At 47.8% G+C, this 13545-nt stretch overlaps 1 protein-coding gene and 1 long non-coding RNA gene across 2 annotated transcripts in view; one reads left to right on the top strand and one right to left on the bottom strand.

Moving 5' to 3' along the window:
- SNX29 (sorting nexin 29) overlaps window positions 1-5814 on the bottom strand; it is a 593032-nt gene extending 587218 nt beyond the window's left edge. The window contains exon 1 of the mRNA XM_023231145.3: window positions 5731-5814. Within this exon, the coding sequence (XP_023086913.1) occupies window positions 5731-5737 (7 nt within the window). The 5' untranslated portion in view covers window positions 5738-5814. The remainder of the gene's footprint in view (window positions 1-5730) is intronic.
- A 102-nt stretch (window positions 5815-5916) lies between these two features.
- The window catches only part of LOC111555234, a 31490-nt gene continuing 23861 nt past the window's right edge, over window positions 5917-13545 (top strand). The window contains exon 1 of the long non-coding RNA XR_002735461.2: window positions 5917-6428. This is a non-coding gene — a long non-coding RNA (uncharacterized LOC111555234). The remainder of the gene's footprint in view (window positions 6429-13545) is intronic.

The raw sequence follows: 13545 nt of genomic DNA, 5'->3' as shown, positions 1-13545 counted from the left end.
CCATCCTACAGTAACCACCCATACATATCTGCAGGCATCTTTCTCCCTGATAATTTTTTTAGTTCTACATACATATAAGAATCCATAAACATTGTTTTGCGTATGTTTTAATTTGGATCAAGGTATATATTTTAGGTATAATTCTACATTCTGCTTTTTTTTTTTCAATTGAGATGAGATCTCGCTATGTTACCCTGACTGGTCTCTAACTTCTGGACTCAAGCAATCCTGCCACCTGGGCCTCCCAAAGTGCTGAGATTACAGGTATGAGCAATCACGCCAGACCCACCCTGCTTTTCTTACAGAACATTAACATTGAGATACTGCCACAGTCATGTGTATGAATCTGTATCGTTCCTTTTAACATTTCTGAGGCTTTCCATCAGGTGACCACAGCACACTAGGTTTACCTACTCCCCAATTAATGGTCATCTTAGTTGTTTCTGGCCTCATGATACCCATTTATCTTGCGTATATATTACCTAGGGGCATTCCACTTCCTCGTTATTTGTATTTAATGTATTCAGCTTTGCACCCATCTAGCCTCTGACTCTACTCAAACATTTTCAACTCAAAAATACAGCAGACTCTAATTACCAATTTATAGCACATACAAGAGACTGAAAAACACTTTATGCCACACCAAAAGGATGCAATCAGCAGAGACCTGCAAAGGATCCTTGGGATAAATAACTGTGTTTCCTTCAACAACTGCAAGGGGGAAAAGGAGAGAGATTAAAGGGCAGCCTGTAGTTTAGAAATGACTCTCTGCTTCAAAAAACACCATCAAGAAAGTGAAAAGAGCCCAGGCACAGTGACTCAGGCTTGTAATCCCAGCACTTTGGGAGGCTGAGGTGGGCAGATCACTTGAGGTCAGGAGCTCAAGACCAGCTAGCCAACATGGTAAAAGCCTATCAATACTAATAATACAAAAATTGGCCAGGCACGGTGGCTCATGCCTGTAATCCCAGCACTTTGGGAGGCAAAGGTAGGAGGATCACTTGAGGCCAGGAGTTCGAGACCAGCCTGGTCAACATGGTGAAACCCCATGTCTACTAAAACTACAAAAAAATTAGCTGTGTGTGGGGCAGTGCACCTGCAGTCCCAGCTACTCCAGAGGCTGAGGCAGGAGAATCACTTCAGCCCGGGAGGCAGAGGTTGCAGTGAGCCAAGATTGCTCACTGCACTCCAGTACTCCAGCCGGGGTGATAAAGCAAGACTCCAAATCAAAAAAAAAAAGAAAATAAAAAGAAAATGAAAAGACAAACCATGGAGGGGGAGAAAAATTTTGTAAACAATAAACCTGATACGGGACTTGTATCTAGAAATTAGAGGATTCTCGGTGGCTCACACCTGTAATCCCAGCACTTTGGGAGGCCGAGGCGGGTGGATCACGAGGTCAGGAGATCAAGACCATGGTGAAACCCCGTCTCTACTAAAAATACAAAAATTAGCCGGGCACGGTGGCGGGTGCCTGTAGTCCCAGCTGCTCAGAAGGCTGAGGCAGGAGAATGGCGTGAACCCGAGAGGCGGAGCTTGCAGTGAGCCAAGATCGCACCACTGCACTCCAGCCTGGGCGACAGAGCGAGACTCCGTCTCAAAAAAAAAAAAAAAGAAAGAAATTAGAGGATTCTTACAGATCAGCAATAAAAAGACAGCCTAATGTTACAATGGCCAAAGGATCTGAATAGACATTTCCCCAAGGAGAATACACAATTGGTCAATAAGCACAAGATAAGATGCTCAACATCACTAGTCACTAAGGAAATGCAAATCAAAACTACAAAGAAATACGACTTCACACCCACTAGAATATCTATTATTAAAAAGACTATTGGGGAAGGTGTGGAGAAACAGAATCCTCATATGTTGTGGGTGAGAATTTAAAATGGTGCAGCCACTTTGAAAACCAGTCTGACACAGTTCTTCAAATGGTTAAACACAGTTACTATATGACCCTGCAATTCCACTCTTACATACATGCCCAAGAGAAATGAAGAGACTTGCCCCCACAAAAACTTGTGTGTGAATATTCATAGCAGCATTATTCAAAACAGCTAAAAAGTAGAAACAACTCAAATGCCCATTTTTGATGCATGAATAAACAAAATGTATGATATCCACATAAAGGAATATAATTTGGCCACAAAAAGGAATGAAGTACAGATATATGCTATAACATGGTTTAACCTCAGGAAAATTATACCGAGTGAAAAAAGCCAGATACGAGAGGCCACATATTGTATGATTTCATTTATATGAAATATCCACAACAGGCACATCCAGAGACAGAAAGCAGATGAGTAGTTCCCAGGGGCTGAGGGGAGGGGGAAAGATGAATGACTGCTAGTGGGTACAAAGTTTCTTTCTGAGGTAATTAAAATGTTGTGAAATTAACTATGGTGATATTTGCATGGTTCTGAAAATACCAAAAAATAAAAAATAAAAATAAAATAAAAAGGATGTGAAGGAGAGACCTAAAAGATTTAAAAGACAAACCAATGTGCACTGTTTAAACCTTACTTAGATTCTGAGATTTTAAAATACACTATATTATAAAATGTTAAGGCCGGGGCACGGTAGCTCATGCCTGTAATCCCAGCACTTTGCGGGTCTGAGGCAGGTGGATCACATGAAGCCAGGAGTTCGAGAGTGGATCACATGAAGCCAGGAGTTCGAGAGTGGATCACATGAAGCCAGGAGTTCAAGCCCAGCCTGGCCAACATGGCGAAACTCTATCTCTACTAAAAATACAAAAATCAGTCAGGCATGGTGGTGCACATCTGTAGTCCCAGCTACTCGGGAGCCTGAGGCAGGAGAATTGCTCGAACCCAGGAGGCGAAGGTTGCAGTAAGCTAAGATCGTGCCACTGCACTCCAGCCTGGGTGACAGAGCGCGACTCCGTCTCTAAAACATAAATAAATAAATAAATAAATAAATAAATAAAATAAATAAATAAATAAAATACTATAAGTGAGGGACAGAAGAAAGAGGAAATATTTCCGTGCCACTTTATTTTATCATGTACCAGTTATCAACCCCAGAAATGGGGAAACCCACTTTCAACTGCATTCTCAAGAAACAATTAAAATATACTGCTTGACTTCCCCTTACATCTATCTTCACAGACCACTTTTTCTGCCTCAATTACAATGTTTCCAAACGAAGGTTTTCATCCTTAATGCTTTTTCCTAAAAAGTCATTTGTTGGTTTCCTTTTCCAATTTGTTTGGCTTTAGATGTAATTTTTTTTTTTTTTTTGAGACTGAGTCTCACTCCACTGTGCAGGCTGGAGTGCAGTGGCATGATCATGGCTCACTGCAACCTCCACCTCCTGGGTTCAAGAGAGTCTCATCCCTCAGCCTTCCGAGTAGCTGGGATTACAGGCACCTGCCATTATGCCCTGTTAATTTTTGTATTTTTAGTAGACACAAGGTTTCACCATGTTGGCCAGGCTCCTCTCGAACTCCTGACCTCAAGTGACCTGCCTGCATCTGCCTCCCAAAGTGCTGAGATTACAGGTGTGAGCCATCATGTCCAGCAGACGTAATGATTTTTTCTTTTAAAATTTGCTGAGTTTCCTTTTTTTTTTTTTTTTTTTTTTTTTGAGACAAAGTCTTGCTCTGTCGCCCAGGCTGGAGTGCAGTGGCTTGATCTTGGCTCACTGCAACCTCTGGCACCCGGGTTTAAGCGATTCTCCTGCCTCAGCCTCCAAAATAGCTGGGATTACAGGAGCGCACCACCAGAGTTTTCATATTACTTCTCCTTGAAAGATAAACTGATCAATTTCTATTGGCTTATCTATTTCATTTTCTCTTGTGCTAAAAGTAGAATGAAAAGGGTCCAGAACTGTGAGCTTGTGGCAAAGACTCCTTGGTCATATTAAAAGGAAAAGATTTTCAGAGAGTGCCTAGTCCCAGCCCAAATGAGAGTTATGTCTCTCATAACTAGGCAAAAACAATACCACTCCTTTCCCACATGAGCCCTTACAGAAACAACAGCAGACAGCTCTGAGATTCTGACAGTGCACCTCGTGATATACACAGCACCAGTCACTTTACCTGATGAATGTTATTCAGTCATTACAAGTCTAGGAGACAGGTACTACTACGTATCCTCATTTTGCTGGGACTCCCAGAATGGTCAAGTAACTTACTCTTAAATCACACAGCTTTATGTGGCAGGGCCAAGATTTGAACCCAGGAAGTCTGGCCTCAGGACGTGCACTTACACCAACCTACCTCACTTCCTGATGGAAGCCAGCTCATAACGTCTTTATTGTGATATTACTAATATTCACAAATCAGAAACCATACTTAGGCTTAAAATCATTTGATTTGGCAACCAAAGGTGGATTATCTCCCAGGAAACTCCCCCTCACCAGCCCCCTCATTATTAGGACTGTCCATTTCACAAATCTTGCCCTTGAATAACAAACACAAAAGGCGCATCACTTGTTTAAACAAACAAACAACAAAAAAGATCCACAGAGATAACGTTAAGTTAAAATTGAAGACAGCGGTATCCCTTGGCCTTGCCCCCCGCTCAACCTCCAGAAATGCCTGCGGGGAGGACAACGGCCAGGAGGGCTGGATGCAGGGTTTCCTCAGAAACAATTCCACAGTAAGGGGGAAACAGGCACTAGGAGGATAGGCGGGGCTTCCTAAATAAATCCAGATCCCAGAGTGGCTGGACAGTCAGGGGAGAGCTGAGAGGCTTCCCTGAGTCACTCCCATCTCCACATACAACACCCAGGAATGACTTAGCACCAAAACACCAATAAGACTCCTCAGAGGAAAGGAGGGTAGAGTCAAGGGACTAAACTTCAGAAAACATTGAGGACGAGCTGTCCACACCCACCTCCCTCTCACTTCCAGCATCCCCACCAATACCACCCCCTCGATGGTGAGAGGAAGAAGTTTGCACTGGCAAGAGCAAGGACGAAGTGACGGTCCCCAGATGGGCTGGGCACGGGACAAGAAAGGAAGGGCTGCAGGACAAGGCAAGAGAGATCTCAAAAGATAATGATGAGCCAGGATAAGATATGGAAAAGGATGGAATATGCAAGGATCATCGAAATGTAAAAGCCAGGACCCGAGAGGGAAGCTGAGTGGCTAACTGGGAAGAACTGGTGATGGAAGAGCAAAGCACTGGGAACAGGGGTGGGAGGGATGAGAGGGACGGGGAAGACAAAGGGATTGGAGAATTGAGCTCCTCTGGGGACCAGGAGCTCCTGGGACACGGGGATACTGGGGTCAGCAAACTAAGTGTCCAAAAAGACTCTGCCTGTGTGGAAACTGCAGGGACTGGAGACCAGGGGCCTGGGTAGCGGGGATGGTTGGGGATGGAGGCCCGGGAACTGGAGCTGGGACGCAGCGGGTCTAGGAGTCAGGAGAGACTGAGACCTGGGACGTCTCAGAACTGGGGGTCTGGACACTAGGCAAGGGGGTCGCAGGACTGGGACAACTGGGGACAGCGGTTTAGGAGCTGGTTTTTATGGATGGACAAGAGTCAGGAGACCAGCAGTGCCCGGCGACGGGAGATCAGAGTCCCGCAGGTGAGCAGGGGCCAGGAGCCGGGAGTCCTGGGGACCAGAGGTCTGGAAAAGGGAGCGACTGGGCAGGGGTCTGCGAGGGAGCGGGGCGCGGGGACTCAGGGGCCGGAGTGTGCAGCTGGAGCGGCGGGAGCCGGGGCGGCCGGGGCGGGTGACAGCGGCGGGGTCGCCACTCACCGCTCATGATGCCGCTCCCCGTGCCGGTGCCTGCGCCGCGCCGCCGCCGCTGCCGCCTCTGCGGCCGCCGAGCTCCAGACAGGCCGGGAGACAGCAGCCCCGCCCCAGCCGCCCCGCCCCGGAAGTAGAGCCTGACCGCCGACAAGGCCCCGCCCGCCGACCCGGAACGTAAACACCGGCGCAGGTCCCGCTGGCCCGACCTGGTGTGAAGAGCGGTGCAGAGGCGACGCGGGCTGGGGACTCCGGGTGGACCCGAGACCCCGCGAGGAGGCGTCACTGTCCCCAAGTCCCCAAGACGCCTCCCCTGCCCTCCTGAGGTTCCCACTCATGTCCGGGCGACAGAGAAGAAAGCCACGTGTGATGGGCAACTTCGTCCCAGAAAGGGATACGAGCGGGAATGGAAATAAAAAGAGTAACGGGACAAAGCATGATCACAGGCAGATGGGCAATCCCGGAGGGCCTCTCTAAGGAGACGACTTTTGAGCTCAGACCTGGGTAATGAGAGAAAACCAGCCTGGGAAGATCCCCAGGGAGAGCGTTCCATAAGGAGGTGCAATTGCCAGGCCCCTGCCTGGAAGAGTTGACCGGAGCGAGGGGGTGAGTGAGAAAATAGGCCTGGTGCGGTGGCTCACGCCTGTAATCCCAACACTTTGGGAGGCCGAGGCGGGCGGATCACCTGAGTCCAGGAGTTCGAGAGGGTAAGTGAGAAAAGGGTGGTGAGAGGGAGGAAATTGAAGAGGTGGAGGGAGGGCCTTGCAGGCCAGAGGAAGGAGTTTGCGGTTTTCTACCTGACTCTAGGAAGGTCGGGGAATGGGAGGCTATTGCAAAAATGCAAGCAGAGCCCGAGCGCTGTGGCTCACATCTGTAATCCCAGCACTTGGGAGGGCCAAGGCGGGCGGATCGCTTGAGGCCAGGAGTTCGAGAGCAGCCTGGGCAACATAGCGAGACGCCGTTCTCTACAAACAAAAGAAAAAAGAAAAAAAAAGGATTCAAACAGAGGAGTGACACGATCTGAATTAGGTTTTAAGATATGGCCCCGGCCGGGCGTGGTGTCTCACGCCTGTAATCCCAGCACTTTGGGAGGCCGAGGGGGGCGGACAGTTCAGGAGATGGAGACCATCCTGGCTAACACGGTGAAACCCCGTCTCTACTAAAAATGCAAAAAATTGGCCAGGCGTGGTGGTGGGCACCTGTGGTCCCAGGTACTCGGGAGGCTGAGGCAGGAGAATGGCTTGAACCCGGGAGGTGGAGCTTGCAGTGAGTGGAGATCGCCCCACTGAAAAACAAAAAAGAAAAAGATATGGCTCCTAAGCCGGACGCAGTGACTCATGCCTGTAATCCCAACACTTTGGGAAGCCAAAGTGGATGAATCTCCTGAGATCAGAAGTTCGAGACCAGCCTGGCCAACATAGTGAAATCCCATCTCTACTAAAAATATAAAAATTAGCTAGGCATGGTGGCGTACTCCTGTAGTCCCAGCTACTGGGGAGGCTGAAACAGGAGAATTGCTTGAACCCGGGAGGCAGAGGTTGCAGTGAGCGGAGATCCTGCCACCGCACTCTAGCCTGGGTGACAGAGAGAGACTCCCTCTCAAAAAAAAGAAAAAAAGATATGGCTCTTCCTGCGATGAAAATGAATTATAATGAGGGCAGGGTGGAGAAAGAGCAGCTGGTTAAGGAGTTACTGCAGTTGTCCAGGCAAGACATGGTGCCTACATACAATGGTGACAGTGGAGATGGAAAAGGTGATGAATTGAGTGTGAACACAAGTGTTAGTTAGACATTCACAACATTTTTTTTTTTGAGAAGGAGTCTTGCTATGTTGCCCTGGGTGGAGTGCAGTGGCACGATCTCGGCTCACTGCAAACTCCGCCTCCCAGTTTCAGGTGATTCTCCTGCCTCAGCCTCCCAAGTAGCTGGGACTACAGGCGCCTGCCACCATGCCCAGCTAATTTTTCTGTATTTTTTTTAGTAGAGACGGGGTTTCAACGTGTTAGCCAGAATGGCCTCCATCTCCTGACCTCGTTATCCACCCACCTCGGCCTCCCAAAGTGCTGGGGTTACAGGCGTGAACCACCGCGCCTGGCACATTTTTATGAAGTTCAGGGTTTTGTCCCATTTTACAGATGGGGGAAAAGGGACTGAAGGAGTATTTTCCCAACTTGTTTTGCCCACACCCAGAATGAAGAAATGTATTTTATATCACAACCCTGTACACATAAGCATACATTTAAGGACATGTTTTAAAAAACAATTCTGTAGGTAATATATTCTCCTCTACTTTCTGTCTTTTTTTCTCTAATGCTGAAGAAGACTTACTCGATTGATCCATAATAAGTCTCGATTGTTCCATAATGACACGATCTCGGCTCACTGCAACCTCCGCTTCCTGGGTTCTAACGATTCTCCTGCCTCAGCCACACAAGTAGCTGGGATTACAGGCGTGGCACCACCATGCATGCTAACTTTTGTATTTTGTGTTTTTAGTAAAGATGGGGTTTCAACATGTTGGCCAGCCTTGAACTCCTGACCTCAGGTGCTCAACCCTCCTCGGCCTCCCAAAGTGCTGGGATTGCAGGCATGAGTCACCAAGCCCAGTCTGCAGCATTTTCTATATAATGAAAAAGTGGCGTTGGGGCTTAGAAACCAGTACCCGAAAACACGGCATTTTGACATGCTGGACTGGAGAAGCATCATAGTCTCTCTGGCCTCACACACACACCGCAAATCTCCCAAAGCCAGGTTGAAGTTCCTTCATCTGCCTAAAACTTGGGACCCACCAAAAATAACAATTTTCCCCTCCCTGTAAAGCTAAGAATGTAACCACACCTGAACAAATCCTTCCACAAGATAAAGACCGGCTCAGAATCATTCAAGTTCTAAAGAGAACTGTTCACAACATAATCTCCATTCCAGGATCCATTGCATCTCCAGTGATCCTTTATTACCCCTCAACAGAATTCCTCTTCTCCCCAGTCCTATAACCTGTTTTGCTGGGGTTCTAAGCCCTCATTCTTTTTGTAACCTCATGATAATTTCGCTGGGTGCAGTGGCTCACGCCTGTAATCCCAGCACTTTGGGAGGCAGGCGGATCACCTGAGGTCAGGAGTTCCAGACCAGCCAGGCCAACATGGTGAAATCCCGTCTCTACTAAAAATAAAAAAATTAGCCAGGCGTGGTGGTGGGCACCTGTAATCTCAGCTAACTCAGGAGGCTGAGGCAGGAGAATCGCTTGAACCTGGGAGGCAGAGGTTGCAGTGAGCCGAGATAGCATCACTGCACTCCAACCTGGGCAACAACACGAAACTCTGTCTCAAAAAATAAAATAAATAATTTATAAGCTTCTGAACTAGAGATATTCACTCTATGGTTCTCCCCCAAGGTACAGGTCAATAAAACTTGTCTACCTTTTCTCCAGTTAATCTGCCTTTTATGAGTTGATTTTTCAGCACCTTTCAAACGGCCAAGAGGAAGTTTTTCCCTTGGCCCCTACAGTGGAAAGAACCAAAGCTCAGCTATGGAAGGACAGCTAAGCAAATCATGTCTGTAAACCAAAAATAAAATTCTAAGCCCCCCAGTCATCTGAATGGAGCCCTCCTCTTGGCCAAGGGCTTTCCAAAGGCAACCTGAAAAACTAGTTCAGGCCATGATGGGAAATGGGAGCCAGACATGCCTCATGATAGACCCCTCCCTTTTAGAATTACTGATAGAATAGAGTCTTTTTTTTTTTTTTTGAGACTGAGTTTCACTCTTGTTGCCCAGGCTGGAGTACAATGGTGCGGTCTCAGCTCACTGCAACTTCCGCTTCCCAGGTTCAAGCAAGTCTCCTGCCTCAGCCTCCTGAGTATCTGGGGTTACAGGCATGCGCCACCACACCCAGCTAATTTTATATTTTTAGTAGAGACAGGACTTCTCCATGTTGGCCAGGCTGGTCTCGAACTCTTGACCTCAGGTGATTCGCCCACCTCGGCCTCCCAAAGTGCTGGGATTACAGGCATCAGCCTCCATGCCCGGCCTTTTTTTTTTTTTTTGAGATGGAGTCTCGCTCTGTTGCCTGCCTGGAATGCACTGGCGCGATCTCGGCTCACTGCAACCTCCACCTCCTGGGTTCAAGCGATTGTCCTGCCTCAGCCTCCCGAATAGCTGGGATTACAGGCACCCGCCACCGCGCCCAGCTAATTTTAGTAGAGATGGGGTTTCACCATGTTGGCCAGGATGGGCTCAAGCTCTTAACCCGGTAATCTGCCCACCTCAGCCTCCCAAAGTGCTGGGATTACAGGTGTAAGCCACCACATCTAGCTTTTTTTTTTTCTTTTTTTTTTTAAGATGCAGTCTCACTGTGTTACCCAGGCTGGAGTGCAGAGGTGTGATCTCAGCTCACTGCAACCTCCACCTCCCGGGTTCAAGTGATTCTTGTGCCTCAGACTCCAAAGTAGCTGGGATTACAGGCACATGCCAGCAAGCCCCAGCTAATTACTGTATTTTCAGTAGAGACGGGGTTTCCCCATATTGTTCAGGCTGGTTTCGAGCTCCTGACCTTATGATCCGCCCACCTTGGCCTCCCAAAGTGCTGAAAATATGGATGTGAGCCAGGGCGCCCAGCCCAGAACAGGCTCTTTAAGTCTGTTAAGAAACATTTACGATCTGTTTTCTGAAGCCTGACACCTGGCGGCTTCATCTGCATGACAAAACCATGGTCTCCACAATACCTTATCTTAACCCAGAAATCTTTTTTTTGTTTTTGTTTTTGTTTTTGTTTTTGAGACAGTCTCGCACTGTCACCTGGATTGTGGGGCTGTGGAGTGCAATAGCATGGTCTCAGCTCACTGCAACCTCTGTCTCCCGGGTTCATGCAGTTCTCCTGCCTCAGCCTCCCGAGTAGCTGGGATTACAGGTGCCTGCCACCACGCCTGGCTAATTTTTTTGTATTTTTAGTAGAGACAGGGTTTCACTGTGTTGGCGATGCTGGTCTCGAACTCCTGGCCTCATGATCCGCCCGCCTCAGCCTCCAAAGTGCTGGGATTACAGGCATGAGCCACCATGCCTGACTGATTCTAAATCTTTAAACAATAACTTAACTCTTTCAACCAGTTGCCAATCAGAAAATCTTTGAATCTAGGCCAGGAGCACGGTAGCTCGCGCCTGTAATCCCAGCACTTTGTGAGGCTGAGGCAAGTGGATCACTTGAGGTCAGGAGTTCGAGACCAGCCTGGCCAACATGGCAAAACCCCATCTCTACTAAAAGTACAAAAATTAGCTGGGTGTGGTGCCGCACAGTTGTAATCCCAGCTACTTGAGAGGCCGAGGCAGGAGGATTGCTTGAACCTGGGAGGCAGAGGTTGCATTGAGCCAAGATTGCGCCGCTGCACTCCAGTCTGGGTAACAGAGCAAGACTCTGTCTAAAAAAATAAAAAAGAAGGAAAATCTTTGAATCTACCTATGACTTGAACCACCCCCACCACCACCCCACTCCCCCATACCTGCTTCCAGTTGGCCTGCCTTTCTGGACCAAACCATTGTACATTTTATACATATTGATTGATGCTTTTTGTCTCCCTAAAATATATAAAACCAAGCTGTGGCCCAACCACCCAGTGCATGTGTTCTCAGAATCTCCTCAGGGCTGTGTCCTGGCCGTTGGTCACTCATAGTTGGTTCAGAATAAATCTCTTCACATATTTTAGAGTTTGACCCTTTTCTTTAACATGACTGACCTAGCACACAATGATGTAGCAGATGAAAATGCTGATTTTAGGCCAGGCATAGTGGCTCATGTGTAATCCCAGCACTTTGGGAGGCCAAGATGGGAGGATTGCTTGAGCCCAGGAGTTCAAGACCAGCCTTGGCAACATGGCAAAACTCCGTCTCTACTAAAAAAATAGAAAAAATTAGCCGAGTGTGATGGTATATGCCTGTAGTTCCAGCTACACAGGAGCCTGAGGTGGGAGGATCATCTGAGCCCCAGACGTCGAGGCTGCAGTGAGCCAAGATTATGCCACTGCACTCCAGCCTGGGCATTGGGAGTGAGACCCTATCTCAAAAAAAAAAAAAAACCCAACAAGAAAACCCTGACTTTAGGCCGGGCACAGTGGCTCATGCCTGTAATCCCAGCACTTTGGGAGGCCAAAGCAGGTGGATCATGAGGTCAGAAGTTGAAGACCACCCTGGCCAACAGAGTGAAACCCGATCTATACTAAAAATACAAAAATTAGCTGCGCATGGTGACGGGCGCCTGTAATCCCAGCTACTTGGGAGGCTGAGGCAGGAGAATCATTTGAAACCGGAAGGTGGAGGTTGCAGTGAGCCAAGATTGCGCCACTGCACTCTAGCCTGGGCAACAAGAGCAAAACTGTGTCTCAAAAGAGAGAAAAAAAATGCTGATTTTAAATACCAGAAGGCCAGGTGCGATGGCCCACACCTATAATTCTAGCACTTTGGGAAGCCGAAGTGGGTGGATCACCTGAGGTCAGGAGTCCGAGACCAGCCTCACCAATATGGTGAAACCCCGTCTGTACTAAAAATACAAAAACTAGCTAGGAATGGTGGCATGCGAATGTAGTCCCAGCTGCTCAGGAGGCTGAGACAGGAGAATTGCTTGAACCCAGAAAGCAGAGGTTGCAGTGAGCTCAGATAGTACCACTGCGTTCCAGCCTGGGCGACAGAGTGAGACTTCATCTCAAAAATAAATAAATAAATAAAAATAAATAAAGACTGGAAATGTGGGACAAGACAAGTTTTCACCATGTTGGTCAGGCTGGTCTCCAACTCCTGACCTCAGGTGATCTGCCTGTCTCGGCCTCCCAAAGTGCTGGGATTACAGGCATGAGCCACCACACCCGGCCATACCTAGGAGTTTTTGTGTTCTTAAAATGAGTTAGTATAGGCCAGGTTTGGTGGCGGGCACCTGTAACCCCAGCTACTTGGGAGGCTGAGGTAGGAGAATCTTGAACCCAGGAGGTGGAGTTTGCAGTGAGCCGAGATCACACCAGCACAGTCCAGCCTGGGCAACAGAGCGAGACTCCATCTCAAAAAAATAAAATAAAATGAGTTAGTACAGGTAAAGCACTTAGAACAGAGTTCAAGACCACCCCAGCCAACAGAGTGAAACCCCGTCTATACTAAAAATACAAAAATTAGCCGGGCATGGTGGCAGGCACCTGTAATCCCAGCCTGTAGAGTACACATTTAGTTGTGTAATTATAGTAATGCCTGATGCTTTCATTAAGCTGGAAGCTCACAAGGCCAAAAACTACCTATGCACCGCACACTGAATTTGTCTGGTTGATTCTAGGCTTCTCCTGTTTGCAGAAGTCCATAGGATAAGTTAGCTTTCCTTTAACAATAAAGAGAAAAGGCCAGGCACGGTGGCTCGTGCCTATAGTCCCAGCACTTTGAGAGAAAATCAGCGTTTTGTTTTTTTTTGTTTTTTTTTTGAGATAGGGTCTCACTCCAATGCCCAGGCTGGAATGCAGTGGCATGATCTTGGCTCACTGCAGCCTTGACCTCTGGGGCTCAGGTGATCCTCCCACCTCAGGCTCCTGTGTAGCTGGAACTACAGGCGCATGAATAAGACTATATAAGGGTCAGATATGATTATTATAGCATACTTACGTTTTGGGCTGAAAACAGTATCTCGTGCACCGTTATCACAGTTTGCGATCACACATTTAGTTGTGTAATTATAGTAATGCCTGATGCTTTCATTAAGCTGGAAGCTCACAAAGCCAAGAACTACCTGTGCACCGCACACTGAATTTGTCTGGTTGATTCTAGGCTTCTCCTATTTGCAGAAGTCCATAGGATAATTTAGCTTTCC

This window comes from Piliocolobus tephrosceles, chromosome 17, assembly GCF_002776525.5.
Source record: "Piliocolobus tephrosceles isolate RC106 chromosome 17, ASM277652v3, whole genome shotgun sequence".
Lineage (NCBI taxonomy): Eukaryota > Metazoa > Chordata > Mammalia > Primates > Cercopithecidae > Piliocolobus > Piliocolobus tephrosceles.
The sequence above is the reverse complement of the archived record's forward strand: the minus strand, read 5'-3'. Positions and strand labels throughout refer to the sequence as shown.